General features: G+C 34.7%; 1 protein-coding gene across 21 annotated transcripts in view; it reads right to left on the reverse strand.

The window, feature by feature from the left end:
* The window catches only part of LOC110827600 (uncharacterized), a 264,274-nt gene that overhangs the window by 105,796 nt on the left and 136,262 nt on the right, over positions 1 to 22,216 (reverse strand). Inside the window, exons 5-6 of one of the 21 annotated variants that reach the window (XM_022059379.2) lie at positions 1,516 to 1,628; positions 1,066 to 1,403 (exon numbers count right to left, since the gene is read on the reverse strand). The exons of 18 other annotated variants lie outside the window; for them this stretch is intronic. In XM_022059379.2, the coding sequence (XP_021915071.2) occupies positions 1,155 to 1,403; positions 1,516 to 1,628 (362 nt within the window). In that variant the 3' untranslated portion in view covers positions 1,066 to 1,154. Of the gene's footprint in view, positions 1 to 1,065; positions 1,404 to 1,515; positions 1,629 to 5,350; positions 9,682 to 19,294; positions 21,783 to 22,216 lie in introns of those variants that run through there. 2 more of the 21 variants (XM_087356855.1, XM_022059369.2) reach the window with 2 other exon arrangements.

Consider the following 22,216-nt stretch of genomic DNA (forward strand, 5'->3'; position numbering starts at 1 on the left):
AATTCTGAAACAGAAGAACAATGTTAGTGCAACTGTAGCACAGACACAACAATGTAGCAAGCATATTGTAGCACATAATCATGTCCTCATTCCATGATATTTATTATTTTAACATCCATTTCATTCTATGACTCCAGTTACTTATTCTATCTCAGGAGGCACTGTGAACAAAAGCATGAAAACGTGCTGACTATGAAATGATGAATTTAAATCCATATAATTACTGCACACTAAGTCACATCTACACCAGTCTTGTAAATATCAAGATGCCTACTAACTTTGCAACTCTTCTCTTAGTGAAGAATTAAAAATGTCACTTGAGAATAACTTTTTGACTTTACCACCTAATTTTAGTCCTGGTATCCAGTGATATAGCAGAAATATAGATGCTATTTAAATTTGAGCAAGACAAGATATAAAATTCTCAACAGAGGATTGGTACATCACAATGCCGCTACCATTACAGACAAACACAAGACAACAGTGAAGAAGAGTGGAACATACAAAATGCAAACTAACATAACCAATCATTCTGTGCCATATTTTGGCCACATTTTAAAAAAAGACATTTTTAAAAACTTTTAACAGACATCACCAACTTCCATAAGAGTATGATGCCTTGTGTAATATGATATCCACTCTTTTGTGTAGACTGTATTATTATACTGTGTGCTGAAACTAATTCCATGGTGCAGGATCTTTCTTGAGAAATTCACAGATGTTCAGCTGATCAAGAAATTTCCCACTTCTGATGGCACACAAGGCTCATTACCATACTCCTAAGCATTTGCTGTTGGACCTTATTCCAAAGTTTCATTTAGTCACCACCATAACTATACATTTCTTAAAGATATATTTTATATGTCTTCATAATAACTTTAAATAAAATTAAAGCAATACTCTTCATTATATACCTACATTGAATCTGGGGTGAATTTTCTTTCTGAAACTGCAGAAAGTATCTGGCTTGATAATAATAATAATAATAATAATAATAATAATAACTTATAAAAACAGACTGAATTCAAAGGCACTTAATAAAATGACACTTCATAACTCAGAATGTACTGAAAAATCTATTATTTATATTCAAATTCCTCTCAAATGACTTGTACAATGTAACAAATTAAATACAGTAATCATTGTTTCATAATTTACAAGGGCATGCAGTGTTTACATTTAATATGTGAATCAATGTTGAACTTGTGTTTTGATCGAAGTGGACAATATGGACACTGAAAACGAGGTTCCTGTCCACATTCCTGGTTCTCATGACGCCACAAACTTCTACGATGTAAATAATTCTTTCCACAAGTCACACACTTAAACAGTTTCTTTCTTGCTTTCTCCACATGACCATACACTTTTGACACCTGAGTTCCAGATTCATTCCAGAATAAATGCTGTACCAAAGAAAGAAAAAAAGTTGTGTTAACTGAAGACAATGTGAATAACAATTATCACATTTTTTATTAACAGACATTTCAGTTTTTTGCGTATCTTTATAATTCCTACCTTATCAAGCTGGTTTAGAAGGGTATCTGATGCATTGACACAATCTGGGGAATATGTCTCCATCATACTTTTAGACTGGTATGGATATCCAAAATTAGACAAATCATGAACATCTGGAACAGCCAAGAAAAAAAAATCTCTATAGAACTAAAACTTGGAAACAGTCAACTGAATATACAGCATACACTATTTCTGTTTCAGTTATAATGTAACCATTTGCAGCTTTTTGTTCTAATTCTTATTTGATAGCAATAGAAGATAACTATACAGCAAACCCTCAATTTAAATTATCTTGATTAATGGATTTTGGATTTAACAGACACAGTCTGGTACTGCCAAATTTTTTTCTGGATATGAGGTATTATCAGACATTTTCAGTTTCAACAGACTTTGTCTATTAAAATCGAAAAAGTCTGCTATTGGCCATCACGTTTATTTTTGCTTATTAGCTCTTTACACTGCAGTATTTTAATAAACCTTGTGTCATTGCAGGTGTCTGTTAATATTACTACTCTGCAATTTAACAGACAATCAGCATTACCAGACATCCCTTTTCCCCTACCAATCTGTTAAATAAAGGGTTTACTGTGTATACATGCAACAGCATATATAATCTGTTGCTGCTATATAACATTGAATGACATTTATGAATAATAATACAGAATGGGTTTGTCCTAGGTACTCAATAAGATTTTTTCAAATGAATTCACATGTTTAAAAAGAAGTACCACAAAATCTGTGACAAAACTTATGCATATGTAAACTATTTAAACTTACATCTGCTGACTTCTCACAGCCATAAAATTGTCTAATGCCTCCCAGTGTACATTTTACAGCTCATAAAGTATGCCAAATGGTTTACTGGCATCGGGATAGAGGAACTACAGGTAACAACAATGTCAGTCAGAATAGATTATCTCCGACCTGGATTTTACATCGCAAACTCTGCAATGCAAGTATGGCATGTTATCTGTGTTACAAATTATTCATTTTATTCACATCTGAGCACCGTGAAAACATGCTATTGTCACACAGTTCTCCATATATCTGTTAAATTTCTTCTCTTGTATAACATTTAACGCTGTTTGCTCTCATGGTAGTTAAAGAATAAAGTCATTATTAAAACTGTTATGTATCTCAATATATACCTCAATGTAATAAAATATAAATGTGATATTACTCTGGGGAAAATATAATTCTTGCCAACTAAGGGATGTGGTAGTGACAATGCAATTGTTGGCATCACACATGACAGACAGATAAATTCAATGACAATTCATTGCCTAAGAAAATACACTAATGTTAATTTAAACTGTGATAAAATCAATAAACTTTAACACTGTCAGAAACTTTATTAAACAAATAATTAGTTAGTTTCAAGGTACATTTTCCTTGCATGATCACAATTTACAATACACCTTTATCTCACTGAAAGAAACTTGTGTGTTTGCTGAAAAATGAATTCACTGTATCTCCATTTTCCTAACTCATACAAAAAAGCAACCAGAAAGTGAATTACATATGCAAGTCTGTGTAAAAACTACATTTACATATTCTATAAATGACTGGAATAATGTTATTTTTGCATCAAAATTTCTAGTGTCTTTTGTACAATTATAGGATGCAAAATTTAAATTCTTAGGAACTACACACTAATTTCTTCCATTTGCAATAATTACTGCAGTTTTGTAAAATCTAAATAACACTTACATAAAGAATCAGGATATTAAAATTAAATGTGATTGATTCTTAGGTTATTACTGACATTATTTCAATTGCACAGCCTATAAATTCTATTTAAAAGATTATGCATTTTACCTCTTCCATGTGAATACATATTTTCAATAATGAACTTTGTAGTAAATAACCAAGAACATTTTCAGAAAAATTAAACTAAACACACTACTAGAATGAGAAACAAGGATTATCTTCACAGACCAACTGAAAACATTTCATGTTTTCAGAAAAGTGCATAATATTCTGGCATAAAAACTCTTATGAATAAAAAGGCACATTTTAAAGCAGCATTAAAAAGGTACTCAAATATACATTCCATTTATTCTGTTGATGAATTCCTAATGTTAAAAAATGACATCTTTCTGAAGATCTTTTATCTTTATATAGTAAAATGTACCTACTATCTATATGTATGAATTTAGCAAAAACTTATTTAGTATGACATCTTTATATTCTGAATTGTATTTGTACTTATATTTTGTATAATTAAGACTTATTTCACATCCTATTGTCATTCTAACTAACTCTGGATCCATGGAATTTATATTAGACTACACTTTTTGTGTGTATGCATGCGCGCATGCAAGCGTATGCACATGTGCGAATGTAGCATTTAATGAAAGAATGACTAGTCATATTTTATATAAACTACATGCAACAGAAAATTTAACTCCAAACATTGGCCAATTCACTAGCAGAAAAAGGATTAACACTAACTTAATACTACTCTGTGCCAGTGGATAACAATGAAATGACAGCAAAGATAAAGTTACAAAAACTATAACATACAAAAACTTAGTGTTGTGAATGTTTATATTTAATGTGTGCTTCAATATTAAATTTTTGCTTTGATCTGTGTGGACTAAATGGACACTGAAACATTGGTTCCTTGCCACATTCCTGAGTCAAATGTCTCCACAAATTTCTCTTGTGTAAATAGTTCTTCCCACATGCTGAACATTTAAATATCTGTTTACCAAGAGCTTGGAATTACCACAACTTCTCAATGGTGAAGACACAGTTCCTTGGTTTATATTTTGAGAAATCTGTCAATGAGAAAATAAAACAAAAGTAATATAGCTTTAAACAAATGGCATAAAATTATTTTAATATATGCATCCTTAATTTACATTACAGGTATTTACAGTTTTTGTATCACAGTTACAAGAAGCAAAAACACTAACCAGTGAATGTATTAAATTTTCAAATATGTATACACATATTTATGTAAATCAAAACTTGTCTAAAGAGTATTATATGCATACAAAATTACAGTGTGCTATTAATGACTTACTTTAATCTCCTCTTTATTCAAAAATCCAAACTCTTCTACTTGGTTCATCAGATTTCTTGTTGTCATAGCCGCATCATGGAACTTCACTTTTGACTTGTTCCTAGATGAATAAAATGAATATTCATGACCAAACCACAATTCATTGACTTCTGGAACAATCAACATAAAATACAATGAAATCATGTTACACAACTAAGAAATAAATTGCCTATGTCTGAGGATTCACTTAATGATAATTAATTTTGTTATTTATTAAATTAAATATCAGAATTAAGATTAAAGTATCAGTTAGGTCTTCATCCATTCCTAACATTTTAATTTATACTAAATCAGACAATATCTACAATTATCAAGAAAAAAACTTGAAACTTGTGGGCATTTGTACATACCTACTATGCATTTAGAAACCCAATCAGTGTGAAAATATGGAAACAAAAAATAGGATCTAACCACGTCCTCATAAGATAAATCATACAGAAAATAAAAATTTGCCATGAAGGCATATAGAAGAAGTGAAGACAAACATTCTCGACTTCAGTGCTCAAGGGAGGTGAGTGGTCAGCTTCATGCTCTGACCATTTTACCACATGGTAAATAACCCCCACCCAACCTCAATGTGGTAACATCGAGAAAACTTCCACACCTAGCAGAAATTACTTATCAACAACATTAATGTTTCAATGGATATTCTAGCCATGCAGCTCCATCATTAGACATCATTTCCTATTCTTAGGATGACACAACACATCATAAAATCTTCTGTAACTATATAAATTATAATGCAGATGATTAATAGCCAAAGACTTCATTGTAAAATTATTTATTTGAGATAAATTGCATTCATAATCATTACACATTTCAAATTAAAATCAATGCTCAAACAGGAAATGGTGATTAAGAAGTGTAGTAAAGTAATATTAAGCAGCATTAAAGTCTAACAGAATACTGAAAAAGTAAATCCCTACATGGCAGAGGAAGAGTCCAGATAAATAACAGTATTGACAAACACCAGATAATTCTCAATTATAAAAATTTTAAATTAACAATTTCAACAATTACTTTTGAAAACCATACTAAAACATGTTACTCACAAAAAAGGTTACTCTCATCAAACCACACAGACTTTAAAGCAGCACAATGTGAATGAATAATATTGGGATGCTGTGTCCAGTAGTACTGGTCATCCAAAACAAGTGAAGCTACGAGGCTCGTCCACAAAGTAAGTTTCCCTGGGGCCGTTAACAGAAACAAAACACAATTTCATGTAAATATTTATTGCAACAGATACATCAAGTGTCCAGCTATTTTTCAACATATTCGCCACCGGAATTGAGACATTTGTCATACCGTGGGACCAACTTTTGAATACCTGTGTCGTAGAAGTCTGCCGCCTGGAATTGGAACCACTGTGTGACAACCATCTCCGCCTCTCTGTCGTTCTCAAAACGCTGACGCTGACCGGACAGGAATTTCTTGAGGTGTAGGAAAAGATGGAAATCACTGGGAGCGAGGTCCGGGCTGTAGGGTGGATGATTAAACACCTCCCAGCTGAACTCCTGCAGGAGACTTGCTGTCCGTCGAGCCGTGTGCGGCCTAGCGTTATCACTAACCGCACTTCACAGTCGGCGGGATCTGGAATAAGAACCTCCATCTTCAACAGCTGCAACGATGCTACTGTGAGAACGCGGGAAGTACCGTTAGTGCATGCGCCATGCTACGTCATTGCTCTATCACGTACGCACAGTCGCTTCGCGCAATATAAGGTTTGCTAGCTGTGGGACGAGTGGGAAACCTACTTTGTGGACGCACCTCGTATTTCAGTCAAATTTGGTACTGGGGAATGTACTCCATAAAAGGTTTGATGAATTAATTTTTTTATGAGATATGAACTTCTCATGGCAACAACAATGTGGGCTGTGGTCTTTGTGAAGACCTTCCAGAAGACAAAAATAAACAGTTTAATTTTGATCCATAATGGTACAACAAAACACATACTTTACTTGAACATGAAACCAAACTTCAACAATTTTACAATTACAAAAACACACCACACCATACGTTTAATAATAACAAAACACACGAACAATGTCATCTAAACATTTAATTTAAAACTTTTTCTATGGGATGAATATTTAACAAATAACAATATATCGGGTGGGTCAGAAGTATGTTTACAAACTTCGTGTGCGTGTTACAGGATAAAAAATAAGAAAAATTGTTCCTGTGAACATGGGGTTGCAAATGTTTAATTTTCGAAATAATAGCCAAAAATAAGTTTCATTGAATTGACTTTATATCAAAGTGAATCCAGCTTCCAGCAAAGATATTCAATTAACATTTGGGCAGGAATTGTTGGTGACATGCTTATTGGTCCACACATGCTTCCATCGCATCTAAGAGGACCTTCATATCGGTGATTCTTAAGAAGACACTTGCCACGTCTCCTTGAAGATGTACCACTGAATACAAGAAGACATGTGGTTTAAGCACAACAGAGCCCCAGCACTCTTCTCCTATCATGTCAGATATCATCTCAATGAACAGTACCCTCAGCGATGGATTGGGCATGGTGGCCCAGTAGCATGGCCACTGAGGTCATCGGACCTGACTCCATTGGACTTTTATCTGTGGAGTCACTTGAAGTCTGTCGTTTATGCAACACCCATAAACAATGATAACGACCCATGGGAACATGTGCAGAATACATGCCAGATGATTCGAGGAAACCCTGGTGTGTACGAACGAATTCATCAGTCTTGTGTACGTCGTGCTCGTGCATGTGTGGAGAATAGAGGAACAACTGTTGAGCGTCTGTTATAAAGAAACATCCCTGTCCGTATACTTGGCAATAAAGGCATACATCGAAAATTATTTTGGCTATTATTTCCAAAATGAAACATTTGCAACCCCATGTTCATAGGAACACTTTTCCTTATTTTTGATCCTGGAACATGCACACGAAGTTTGTAAACATACTTCTGGCTCACCCTGTATATATATTTCTGACCCTGCAGTGTGGTGGCTACAGTACTGTTTCCTTTGCAATAACAGACATACACCTGCAAGGCCAGTGGTACAAAATTGCAAAGAACACATTTTCAAAATGTGGATCCTCAACTGTAGTAGACCTACACCTTTTTTCTCATGTTATGTGTAAATATAGCTGCACTGAATGTCAACTTGGACATCTGAAAATTGATTTTTCCTTATCCCTGTCTGACATCAAATTTAGAGAGAAAGTAAACGTAAACTTGAAAAGCAAATTATCCTAGAAAGGAGAAAGGAATAAATAGCAGGGGAAAAGACAGGTACATAAAAGTCATGTAAAGAAACTGGAATAAAAAAGGATGTATGAAAACTAACCATCTCAATGTAACAATGCACTTTCAAATTATATATAGCTTGAGTTCCAGAACAATAATACTTACACACCATGCACATTATCAATATAAACAGAACTCAAACAGAACACATACATTTGTCTCCTCTCTTCAGCATGTACAAAGTCCCAACATACATACATACATACACACACAAGTATGACTAGTGTTAAAACATCTTACTTAAATACATTTTTATAAATTCTAAACATTATTTCTTTACAAATGAGAGAAAAATTGTTCTGGAAGACAATGGCTTATAGATATTATTCATTTGTATTATTCCTTATGTTGTTATATTACTATTTACTAATATTTATACTGATACTGCTGCTGCTGCTACTACTACTACTACTACTACTACTACCACTACAATTATCTAAAGCACAGGTTCTCAATCTTTTCCAGACTGTAAGCCTTATTCACAATTATCACTGACTTGCAGGACACAAGGTTATAAATGGTGCCTGTTTATTGAAATAGCATGGAAAATTATTTAAAATGCTACTAAATTAATCCTACAATCACAAACAAGTCCACATAATGGGCCAGCTCAACAATTCTGTTTAATAAAATCAAATATTAAAATTAGTGAAATACATGATCAATCTTTCGATATCAGATTCACAAACCTCCCTCCTCCCAGTATTCATCATTCTTAGTTACTGACTAAGATTCACCGCAGAATAGGCAAGAATTACAAGCAAATGCTGCTGAAAACATTCATGTTGCTGAAAATCACAAATGCTTACAATGCTTATATTTTCAATATATATCACTAGATGATATACTGTATGGTGAAATTCATTTTGGTTCATTTAATGATGTGATGTCAATGCCATCAATTAGAACTCAATAGCAGGATTATGAATGATCTGCTAGAAAGCAAGTTTAAAGTAGTGATAGTGACCTATTGCATGTGAAATTTTATTTTTGCATTTGTCACGACAAAAATCACAAAAGTTTTCAGTCAGTATGCACTCATACTTGAAACTTCCTGAACATGAAGCAGAAATGCTAATCAGTACAAAGCTGCATTATGAACAGTGGATTTATTGATGAAGTAGTAATACTATAATGTCAGACACAGAAACTTTATTCACACTAGGGAATAACACATGTATTCCTCAATTTCGGTTGATTTACAAAATAATCATCACTAAGGTTTCCGATGGAGATATTTAATATGTGCCGAAATGTTGCCCTTCCGTTTAGACCGAAGGGGACAGTAAGGACATTGAAACATTGGTTCCTTACCACATTCAAAACGAACATGATACAGCAGTGTCCTCTTCCATCGATATACTTTACCACATGTTTTACATGAGAATATGCCAGGGCCTTCTGAGGAAGAAAACTGATGTATTCCTCTTCCTTGTGAACAAGGCTCAGGAGGTGTCTTCTGAATTAATGATGACTTCGCAATGTCCACTTCATGATCTGGTGTTCCTAATAATTGTTGAGGATGAGTATTAATGCTTGACGTTCTGGTGATGTTCTTGGTAAAATCTCTCAGGACATTTACCGGTCTCTTCATGTCAAGTTTTAACGGAGTTCCAGTCAAAATGGGCTGGCTGCATTGATCATGGCTATTTGAGCTAGAATCAAGTGCATTTTCATGGGTGTTTTCTGATATTTGTATATTTTCTGAATTGTCATGTGATGTTTTGGCTTTTCCATGTGAGACATCTGCAGTAAAACCACCAAATCCTGGTGAGGAAAACTTGTCAGTTGAAAGAATGCTGCTCCAAACATCTGCAACATTAAGAGCTCTTTGTTAATAAGAAAACTAACTTCAAATTGCTGCATTAACTTCACATATGAAACATCTCTCCTTACATAAATTGTAATACTAAAACCTGAAAGCAAATAACAAATTTTAAAAACTTACAGAGTTAATGGTGCTATAAGTCAACAGCATATTATTTATGGAAAAATGTAAGCATTACTAACAAAATAAATAAATGATGCCAGTTAACACTAAAAAGGTTTCTAATTGAATAAAACACTTTTCTTCTATTCATTCTAATCTGATTTTTCATCAAAGATAACATTCAAAAACACAATTTTTATTAAAATTAAAGGGTTAATATTAATACCATTTATTTATTTTGTTAGTGAATTTAACAATCTGGTTTTTCCAAGGTAGAGTAAAAACATAAAATAATAAACAAATTCAGTGTTATTAACATATTTGTTTCAATGCTAACTGGAGTAGATACTCTAGTTATGCAGACAGTGTAGTATTAGCCCTAGCATGTACTCAAACACTCACACACAGTTGCATTCACTTCCAACTATTTCTATAAAGATAATATTGTATACAATACTGTTATTGCATATTAATTGTTATACTGACCAACTGCCTGATTGTAAGTACAGTGAAATAAATTGGAAATTTAACATTATACAAGAATATCAAGTAAGATAGCTGCAAAATTTTGGGGAAACAAAAGTGCCCCAGTATCACAAGAATGCTTTATAAATAACAACACAATGGAAACAGAGACCTCAGACATCCACAAATGCAATGAAAAGACCAGTACTGACACTTCTACAGTTATATCAAGGAAGGTCAACCACATATATTTTGAAGTAATTCAGTACATCTTCAACTTGAATTACACAATGCCACTTTATGGCCCATAAACTACCTCCCAACACAGTCCCAATAAAGACAGATATTTATAGAATGGGACAACTTTCTACCTCATGTCTATAGAAGTTAAAGTTAATATTCTATTTACAGTTCATTTAACAACTCAGTAGCTGTGATGAAGCACTATAGAATAAAAATATGATTAATGAATGATGACTCTAAAGGATATGGAAGGAAGCAGTTGTGGTCTAATTTGTAGTACTTTCTCACCAATTGCCTGGAAGTACTGAGGAAATATACAAAATCTAAGGTTAGTTTCCGGGCCACGATTTGAACCTGAGACCTTCCACATTTGAAGTGGTAGTGCTAACCACTTGGAAACAGAATTCAGTTCGGTGTCGTGTTGTTTCAACCTACACAAAGCAACATTTTAAACCATCCGGGATTTCAAGTTTTCACAGTAATAAAAATATTTTGTTGTCTGTTGGGTTGTCACCATGCAGTATTGTAGACGGTCAGCAACATTTTGGAGGAACATATCACCTCCATCTTCAAGGCAGAAGTAAAGATGAAAGCAATACATTCCTCCAAAATGTTGGTAACTACCTACAAGACTACACAGTGACACAACCCAGAAGATAACAATCCTCATTATTAAACAGATATTGGACTTCTGGGTTGTAACATTGTGTGGAATCCATCTTCAGAGCTGAAGATTCAAACAGTATGTTTCTCTGAACACTGGTATGTACATATAAGTCCACACAGTATTACAACCCAGATGACCAACCATCAACACTTTCACCAAAATGAGAAACTAAAATCTGAAGTTACCAACCATTTGTCTACTAACAATGAGCTTCACTCATGAGGTGCAGATATGGATATGATGGGGTGAAAAGACAATAATGGTATGTATAGAAGGAAGCATACTTCAAGGTACTATCCTGTCATTCACCCGAAGAGACACAAAACTAAAAAAATGTCAGCCAGGATAGCTGAAAATATGACTAAAATTACCATCAGGAACCTCTGGGATATAAGATGAGTGTTACAATTAGAAAATGCTTAGTCAGACGGTGTCAATAACATAAGGCTGCAGACAGATTTAGTACAGAAATAATAGAGGTCCCTCAACATCTACATAATATTCAAATATTTCCCTTACCACAGACTGAACAAATACAGAGATAAAACAATTACCACAATTAAAATATATTTAAATGGTTAGGGTCCAGTGGTGAGCTCCTGTGAAAATGAAAATAGATTCAATAAATGGCAGGGACTTTCTTGGCAAACTAAACTACCACCAGCTCATACAAGAAGCACTCAGTTCAGTGGAGTTACTTAATGCAATAAAACATCAATAAACTTCATTCTACTTCTATCTGAGAGGCCCATTGAACAAATACAGGTTTTAGCACATTTGGCATACATGCAAACAGTATCTTATGCAAGTTAGATATTACTTCAGGGGCCATGCACTACAACAAACACTTCCAGTGATCACACAACATAGTATGCTTTATGTTTCAACATTTGGGCATTGAACTTTTGCACAACTGTATTCTTTCAATAAAACAAACATAAATACAGAGAAACTTCTATATTCAGGCCAATGAGAAGGTCCAGACAATCAAGTTTCTACTGGCATTTCAGCACTAATGGTCACTATTAGTGCTGAGAAAAAGAATAAATCACCAGAAACTCTGATAGTCTAGAATTAGTTTATTATCAACTGGCTGCCATTGAGCCATAAATGCATTCAGCTTTCAGAATCTTCTGTCTTCTAATCTCCTAGAATAAGCAAATAACAGCAATTTATTTATTACAGAATACAGGATAAAATACTCAGTTTAATGAAATTACTGTTTTTAATAGTTTAGATGTAAAACAATCTTCTGCTGCTGCTATAATTTACCAGCAACTTCAACGTAACAGATTACAATATGTTAACTACAGATAAATTGAAAACTGTATATTCAAAGTCCTAGAAGTATAAAGTTACCAGTTAAAACTCATACGCTTAAAACAAATTCACCCCTTTTTCAGTCTTTCTCAGTATGGCTGCATCAGGGTGTTTATTTCGTATGTGACTCTTTAAGTTACTATTCTGCTTTGTTTGCATTGGACAGTATGGGCACTTAAACTGAGGTTCCATGCCACATTCACGTCTCAGGTGGGCTACTAGTGTTTTCTTCCATCTATACTGGCGACCACACTGCATACATTTGAAAGGACCTGTACTTCCAGATGTACTTCCTTCTGTTATGTCCACCCAAGGTATAGAAACATTTCCAACTAATGTCTCTAGAACTGACCATGAATTACTGATGCCTGGAACAAGAATAAACATAATGTAAACCTTATCAAAAGTTTTCTGTATTGTCTGTCCCACAAACACCATCTTTACATAGAAATAACCTTACATGTGTAACCTAAAACTTCATATTGCATTCATGGTATAAAGTATTCAGAAAGATAATTCTTGGTCAAATAATTTCTAAATTTTGCACAGATTTCACAACTGCTTATTAAGTTTCCTAAATATCTATTACTACAAGCTTGCAACTTTCCAAAATCTAATTCTTTTCCTCATAAGGTAGTATAGGAATTTTGGAAATGGTTTTTTATGGATATTTATTTATTTATGGTTTAACTACGCTTTCAGTAGTTCAAACTATATAGCATTACAACTATATGCATAAATAAAAGTTATAATATATAAATAAATAAATATATGCCTTCAAACTGGAGAGTAAAAAATCTTTCTTCTTCCCTTCTCAACACACCTTTTACACCAACTGGCAAATTCCTCTGGTGAAATGAACACTTAACTAACCACAACTTTAATGCAGCACAGATGACAGCATTTCTGCTTTGTTCGTAGAAAGTCTCCTACTTTAGTCTTGGTCCAAAATCGACTATCTAGATTGAGAAAGTTTGCGGTTTATCTTACATCCTCATTTAAATGGCAAAATAATACTCTTGTAGATTTTGGTCTTCTGGGTTATGATGTTGTGTAGTCTTGTACATGGATACAAGTGTTTCAGAGTAATCCATCTCCTCTTAACATGGATATGTTCATCCAGAACACTGGTAACTAACTACAAGACCACAGAGTGCCACAACCCAGGAGACCATAATCCACCTTTTCATCACTGTCAAAACTTCAAATTGCAATCATATAACTTTGTACAACATGGATTCTTTAAACAGCAGATGGCAGTGGTAGAAATTAAACTTTTAAACAGATATGCATTTTATTATTTTTCTATTATTTGCATCACAATTCTGCACCATAATGCGGCATTTACATAGATATTTTAATAGGCAACTACCATATACGACTTTTTCAAGGTCTTTATATAACGTATGTCTTCTCATTCAGTCTGCATATAGCCCTATAGAACTGCTTGTTAACACATGGTATAGCCAAGCAGTTTAAGGTTAAAATCTTACTAATGCTAAGAACATATGCATTTTTAATGGAACATTAAATGGATGTAATAGATAACATGATGTCAATGTTGATCTTCTGGATTGTAATGCCATGTAGACTTGTAGATGAAATAATGATTCAAAACCTTATCATATACACAGTGCGGCAACTGGAAAACGGGACTGATGCTGGAAAAAAATTATGGTTCCATGTATGAGCAATCTGAGCATTGTATATTCAAAGTAGCTTCCTCCTGCACCTACACGCTGCACATAACGACCATGAAGCAACTGGGAGGATTGACAGATGGCCGTGTCTGGATTTCTCTTCAGTACTCTCCTTACAGCCCTTTGGAATGGTGTCCACGTCATCAAAATAACAGCCTTTGAGTTTTGGAAACAAAAAGAAGTCACACGGTGCTAAGTCTGGTGAATACGGTGGATGCGACAATACACAGACTTTTTAGGTGACCAAAAACTCCCTAACAATGAGAGCCTTATGGCTTGGCGCTTTGTCTTGCAACAGAAACCAACTGCCATCTTCTCGATACTGAGACCGTTCACGACGGATTCTCTGAAGCAAACGTTTCAAAATGTCCAGATAGTAGGCAGCAGTAACTGTCTCGTCACTGGGTATGAATTCTTTGTGCACAATTCCTTCGCTGTCGTAGAAAATGATTATCATTGTTTTGATTTTTGATCTTTCTTGGCAAACTTTCTTGACTTGGGGAGAGTTTGCTGACTTCTACTCCGCAATTTGTAGCTTTGTTTCGGGGTCGTACTGGAAACACCACGTCTCATCACCCGTAATGATCAAATTCAGGAAATTGGGTTTGTTTTCAGTGGCATCAATGAGTTCCCTGCAGTCTTCAACTCATGAGCTGTGTTTGATCGTCTGTTAATGAATGTGGAACAAACCGTACACAGACCTTACTTTTTTTTTCAAATCCTGGGTTATTATTTGTTGAATGGTTTCCTTATTAACACACAGATCTTCTGAAATCATTCGAAGCGTTGCACATCGTTTGTTGGTGATTATTTCCCGCACCTTTTCAATCAACTCTGGCGTTCAAATCGTTTTTGCTGGGCCAGGATATTCATCGTCTTCCAATGATTCCCTTCCATGGCAGAAACGGTTATGCCACTCAGAAACACGTGTACGAGACACACAATTATCTCCGTACACTTGCTCCATTATTAGAAATGTTTCCGTGGCACTTTTGCCCAGCCGAACACAAAATTTGATGTTCGCTCTTTGCTCCATTCTTGCTTCACAACACACACACAAGAAAGACATCTACTTCAGCTCACACTACGTTCTCAAATGACGGCAATGTATGATGACCTTCAGTGTGTAGATGCAGGAGAAAGCTACTTTGAATAAACAATGCTCAGATTGCTCATACATGGAACCATAATTGTTTTCCAGCATCAGTCCCGTGTTCCAGTTGCCGCACTGTGTATGTTCTACAGAATGTGTAAAATATTACATCTTGCACAACAAAAATGCTTCAAGAAAAAAAAAGTGGAAACAAATCAGCCAAGATAGCTACCCAGAGCTGATCCATAAGTAGAGGCTATTGTCAAATAGTTGAAATCAGATTCACTCTTGACAGGAATGCTAAATTAACAAACATAAAATATTACAAAATGTTGCAAAATCTTATTTTGACTGAGTTTTATTAACATGTAAAATAAAAAGTGGTTATACAGTGTACAGTAATTTATTCACAATAGCAATATTTAAAGTAACAGTTTTGTAAACAAGACAGTGGGCTGATTATTAATCCTTTCCATAGGACTGATAAAACATACTGTCAACATCATGGTGGTATGTCAGTACTATTGACAAAACCTTCCTTTCAGTGGCACACATTGTTTTTTTTTAAATAAAATAGTTGAAAAATCTCATTACATGGTTGTTGGCATGGGAGAAAAAATAGAAATGGCAGGGTTAAAAAAAAGTGATAAAGTGATGTTCCAAATGTAAATCGAATGTTTCGATAAGGAGCATCACATGGTATTTTAACTATCTTAATTTTAAATTTTAAATTGTGATTAGACGGACAAGATTAATTAATTAAATACATATTTTCACAATATGACGCAACTCTATCATCTTTTGTACCACAAATAATAATTTCTGAAATTCTACACAAAATATTAAGTATTTATAAAACAAAAGTCACCCTCACTAACCCTATTATCACTGCACTATGTCAATCACAGACAACTTTATTTTCACTCTTCACCAAAGTGACGATACAATTATTATGAGACTTCAATGTGAATTCCACAACAGATATGAAACAAAGTTGAGAGAATTGTTGTACATTATCCATTGCCCGAGGTATATTTAATACAAATAACATTTTGGAAATTGCTATTCCTATCTTCACATTACTGGTTACATTTATACTGACATATTTTCATTTTGAGGTATAATAAAAAGCTCTACAGTGTGCTGAAGCTAAGACTGTGTTTCTGTCCTTTGAAACAACAGAATTTTAATGAAAAGGCAAAAAATATTTTAAAATGTTCCCAAACTCATGATCTTTGTATATCTAGTGGTTCAACGACTACCTTCATATTAGAAGATGGCTGTCTTCTGGGTTGTAGTGCAATGTAGTCTGGTAGAAGTTTACTAACATTTCAGATGTCCTTGTTGCCTCCATCATCAGGGAAAACACCCTGATGATGATGGAGGCAGAAGGGACCCTTTAAATGTTGGTACACTCCTACTAGACTATATGGTGCTACAACCCAGAAGACAACCATCTTTGGACTCACCACCATGAAAACCTCAGATCCTACTTAACTTCATATTAATAATCACATTAACTGATATGGCAATTTCTAACAATTAAACTTAAGGAGAATGAAATGTTAAAATACAACATATATATGTTAGCAACACATTCAGATTTTCCCACATACCACTTATCACTGATGCCAAAATGACGGATGTTTTCTTCTCAAATGTGCCCTTAGGCTACTGTTTTGAGTAAATCTATTAGAACAGTAAGGACACTGAAATTGGGGTGCCTTACCACATTCATATTTGACATGTGCCATAAGAGCCTTTCGTCTGCGGTACTGACGACCACATGAAACACAAGGGAATGAACCTAGAATCCTGGTACTGGAGTAGTTCCACGCATCAGACACACTCTCTGAAGACAACACAAATCCAGTTTCAGAATCAAAATGTTCAAAATTAATTTCTAGTGATCCTTGTGACCTTGCAATATTGCCATGAAGAGACCCAGACATTCTTGAAGACAGGTCTTTTGTGTCTAAAAATGAGAGTTGGTCTTGCCATCTTCTACCTTCACCTGTAACAAGCCAAATACTTAACTGGTTAGTTACAGGTTGACAAATCAATGTTAACAATAAAAACAGAGACAAAAATAAACAGTTATACAGTGTAAGACTGTAATCTTGAGACTTGCAGGGTGAGGAAGTGGGGTGAAGGAGGAAGGAGGAAGGACAGCGTCTGCCTTTAACGCTTCGGACTTCCTGCATTCCTTTCAAGTCTCCAGATTACAGTCGCGTACTATACAGAGAACTTACCAGAATAAAAACCAATGGAAAACATGTTTGGAAATGTAAAAAATTTTGTTGATAATGAGAACATTCTTAGCATGAGGTTAAGAAGACCTGACTTTTAGTTACTGATACATCATACATTTTGGGAAATATATTTGTTTCAGAAAGGTCATGAAAGATTTCTGTATCATTATTATTATATGCTACTCCATTTGGTGATGCTATGAAATGAAGAGGTTTTGTAGCCTTTAATAACAAATGGTATAATTTCACTGAATTAATAACAAACTCATAAATATGTGGAAGAACGCAGTACTGCAGTACTATAATAGCAAATTCCTAGAGGCACTAGAACTACTACAATAACAAAACTTCCTGTCAGGATAGTTGGTCTCACAGCCAAGTTTCACAACAGTAACCTAATGAATATAAAGCAGAAGTGCTACTCATTATATTCCCATACTGACCCAAGACATCTGTGGGATACACTTCACAGACACAAATTTCTGTAAAGTGTAAGTTTATACAGCATATTCAGTGACATTTCAACAAATGTAATGTATCTTGAACTATGGGTAATTTAAGAACAGCATTTTAGATTGTAGTCTTCATGATTACTGTGCTATGTTTCCAACATTCTGGAGAAATATGCTGCCTCCATCTTATGGATTTAAATGAGAAGGGTTAGGTTTTTGATGGTTTACATATGGTTAGGTATAGAATTTGTTCAGGGCACACAAAAAGACTGGCCAATCAGAGCCCTAGGAAGTGTATAAGAAAACAGACCCCAGTCCAGACCACAAGGACTGAGGAACAAGAAAGCAACCTTTTCAGATCCACCAGAGAGGATGGCTGGGTAAAGAGAATGGAAAGGTGTACCTATACCATATCACGAAGGGTTTCCACGTGTGTTCTTTGGAAAGTCTGAATTCTAAATACCCCTAACTCTCACAAATAAATTTTTCAAGAACATTAAGAAGAATAAGTAGGCACACAATGCTAACTATAAAATCTTATCTCCTCCCACTGAATAATCTCAGGATGTAGATGTAACATATTGGAGATGACAGATGCATAGAAAACTTCAGGCAGGAAACTTCATGGGACAAAACCACATGAATGACTTAGACAAAGATAAGAAAGTAATATTAAAATTAAATTTAAAGAAACAGGATGTGAGGATGCTGACTCGACCAACAGCCTCATGGTAGTGTCCAGTGATGAGTTCTTATGAACATTGAAATAAACCTTTAGATTCCACATAAGTCAGAGAGGGAGTTTCTTAAGCAGCTGAGCAACAATCAAGTTCTCCAAAAGCTCCTCCTCCATTGAATTAATTTACTTTAAGTTACAATATTAAATATAACATCAATAAAATACTGTACAGTATAGTGGGGTCTTACTGAGCATGATCTCAGATAGGAAAACTCCAATGCTTCTCCCATCATGGCAGGTCAACCAACCCATAATATAAGTTTGCGTCACAGCTGTACTGTCTAAAAAACTCACTATAAATGCTGATACACTGAACATGTTCACTGAGTACAATGGTAAGTGGGTCTCTATATCCATGACAAGCTGCAAACCACAATAAAATTAAATGCATCTTGTTCAAATAAAAGTACAAAACACTGTATAGAGAACACTCAAATTAAGCAGTATGTCATTATATAGTGCTTTTAAATAGAGTAGCAAAGGGTTAAGTACCAGTTAATGGAAGTAGCTGACAAGCACCATAAAATTTGTTCCACATTTTCCAAAGAACAAGACACATTTTTTTCCTCCTACCATAATCTGTGGGTCGAAAGAGACAGATTTTTATTTTTCCTTTACATCAGTTTACATAAAACACAGTATATTACATATAAAATGGCATGCAACACAGTTGTTTACTTTATTTTGGATTGTGGTTCAACTCAATTTATACATTCAGCAAAGAAAAGTTGTTTTGAAACATTTTGAACCATGAAGATTGCTGTCTTCTGGGTTGTTGCGCCGTGTAGTGTGGTAGATGTCCACCAACGTTTCCGAGGTCATGCTGCCTCCGTCATCAGGCCGATGAATGAGCTCATTTATCGGCAGCATGACCTCTGAAATGCTGGTGGACATCTACCACACTACAAGGCACAACAACCCAGAAGACAGCAATCTTCAGACACACCGCTGTGTAAACCTCAAATCTTACATTTTGAACCATATTTATAAAACTATACTGCAATCTCAAATGAGGGATTACAATACACACAACAAAAAGTTCAGTAATAGTAGCTACTTGAATAATAATTAGGACATAATTAATTTAATATAACATCATAAATTGTATACATTTATATTATGTTGCAATTAATCACAATATTACTCTAAAATTCTAATACATCACAAGCATTTTATTTCTTTATACTCATATTGCACATAACATGCTTCAATAAAGTATTTTCTGACTGCCTCAACTTATAAAAATTCTACATCACCTATTCATAATGTGTTACAACTCAAGTTTTTCATAAAGATGCCTATGCTATTCTTCCATATAGTACTACAGTCTTACACTTCAGGGATAGTTGCTGCAACTGTGCTACATCAGAAAGTGTCTAACAAGTATATCAAGCAGAATGAGACTGAAAAAGGCTAGTTTCAGTTTTGAAAACATAAACTCAATGATTCTCACTGTCAACACGTTTAAGCACTTAAACACATAAATATATTTTTAATATACAACATACACACATTATAATCTCTCAGTTTATCAAACTTTAACTCCAACTATAATTATGTCCTTTTAAAAACATTTTCAGGTATGTATACAAGCACTTTAAATTCCAATTTTAGAGTTATGTTTAAAGTCTTTAATGGTTAGTATGTTTCCTACTGCATAATTCTAGTGAATTTGATACATTTTTCTTGGATTAAAACCTTGTTACTTAATGACTCCATTAGAACCAAGAAATAAATCCGTCAATCTCAATAATTTACCTGCACTTGTAAGTTCCCCTTTGTGACTCACCCATTTGCCTACAAGTAATGTAAATGTGTTATTTAAGCACATAATTTCAATATCAGAGTTCAGTAGTTACTGCCTTTCCATCCAAACTCTACACTACACACTGTGTGGGCAATACTAGTGTTTAAGCTCTGCTTTTATCACAAATGATTGCCCTCAGTGGACTAGTGGTTAGCGTGCTAGCCACTGGACCCAAGGTTTGCGGGTTCAAACCCAGCTGAACTAGATGGATTTTTAAGGGTGATAAAAATCCATAGCAGAACTTCCTTCCGAGGGGAAGTAAAGCCGGTGGTCCCATGTTGTACAGCATATAAAAGAACCTTACGAGCATGAACGAGATGTTTCATAAACAAAATTCAGCGGCCATTTCTCGCCCAAAGTCTCTCCTGATTCTCTACTAGATGGCTCTAGCAGACAAATCAGGACTGAGTAGAAATTATGCAGAGGCAGTGGGCTTGTCAGTCACTACTCATAAATGCACAGATCACAGAAAAAAAAACTTCCCACATGGGAGAAGGCCAAGGCCTGAACTTGGACTGTAGCGCCATTGGATGGATTTTATCACAATTGAGTAATATATTGAAGAGCAACAATTTACGAATTCAAACCTAATATCTCATTTATACTATTCAGTAATTATACCAGAATCTTTTAAATTACAGGTGCCATAACATTAATTTGTAATCCCAAGTAGTATGATTATGACCAACAAAAATTAAAGCCTTGTGAAATACATAAAGCCGTTCTATAATTTATGTCAAAATTATAATGTAAAAGGCTGATCATGAAAGTCAGAATGTTGTGAAGAAATGTGCAGCATAAGATTATTCTTGCGCTTTGTTCGGTGGGGACAATAAGGACATTGGAACCTAGGTTCCTTTCCACATTCATACTTCATGTGATACTGCAAGTTCTTATTCTGACTATACACCTTCCCACATCCCAACGGACAAGAAAATTTTTCCTGTGGTTGTGACGGCTGCTGCTGATTCAAGTGAGAAAAATGTGGTGATTCTCCTTTCACACTTCCAGAATATTCACGTACATTTCTGCTTAAAATACTGCTATCACTAGTCATAGTATTTGAAAAGAGAAATTGTGGCTTTTTGTGATGAACTGAAGATGACATTTGAAGTGCATCGGCAAGTTTCCACTGACTTGAAACTACATTTTCAATTTTCTTCTGAAGTGGCTCAGATATATTTGTGTTCAGGGGCATGGACTCTTCAACAGAAAGGAAATGCCATGGATCCAGCTCATATTCATCTGCAACAAAGGGCAATTATCTTTTAATAACACATTTACTTACTACAGAAAGTGTCTATTATGCAAATATGCTCATCTGAAGCCATGGAAACAGAACTATCTTTAATATAGTTAAACCTTCATCATATGGGAATAGTGAATTTAAACACCCATACCACGGGGCTACATGGGTTACCAGTTAGGTTACATTACTTCATCTACTGCAATATCTAAATTTCATCTTACTTATTCTACCTTACAAGAATGAAAGTAGGATAAAAGATGGTAAAAGATGATATCAAAGTACGAGGAGCGTCCTCAAACTAAGTTTCCCACTCGTCCCACAGCTAGCAAACCTTATATTGCGCGAAGCGACTGTGCGTACGTGATAGAGCAATGACGTAGCAAGGCGCATGCACTAACGGTACTTCCCGCGTTCTCACAGTAGCATCGTT

Source organism: Zootermopsis nevadensis, unplaced genomic scaffold (genome assembly GCF_977971745.1).
Source record: "Zootermopsis nevadensis isolate Lab colony 2312 unplaced genomic scaffold, Znev_1.0 Znev_ptg000028l, whole genome shotgun sequence".
Lineage (NCBI taxonomy): Eukaryota > Metazoa > Arthropoda > Insecta > Blattodea > Termopsidae > Zootermopsis > Zootermopsis nevadensis.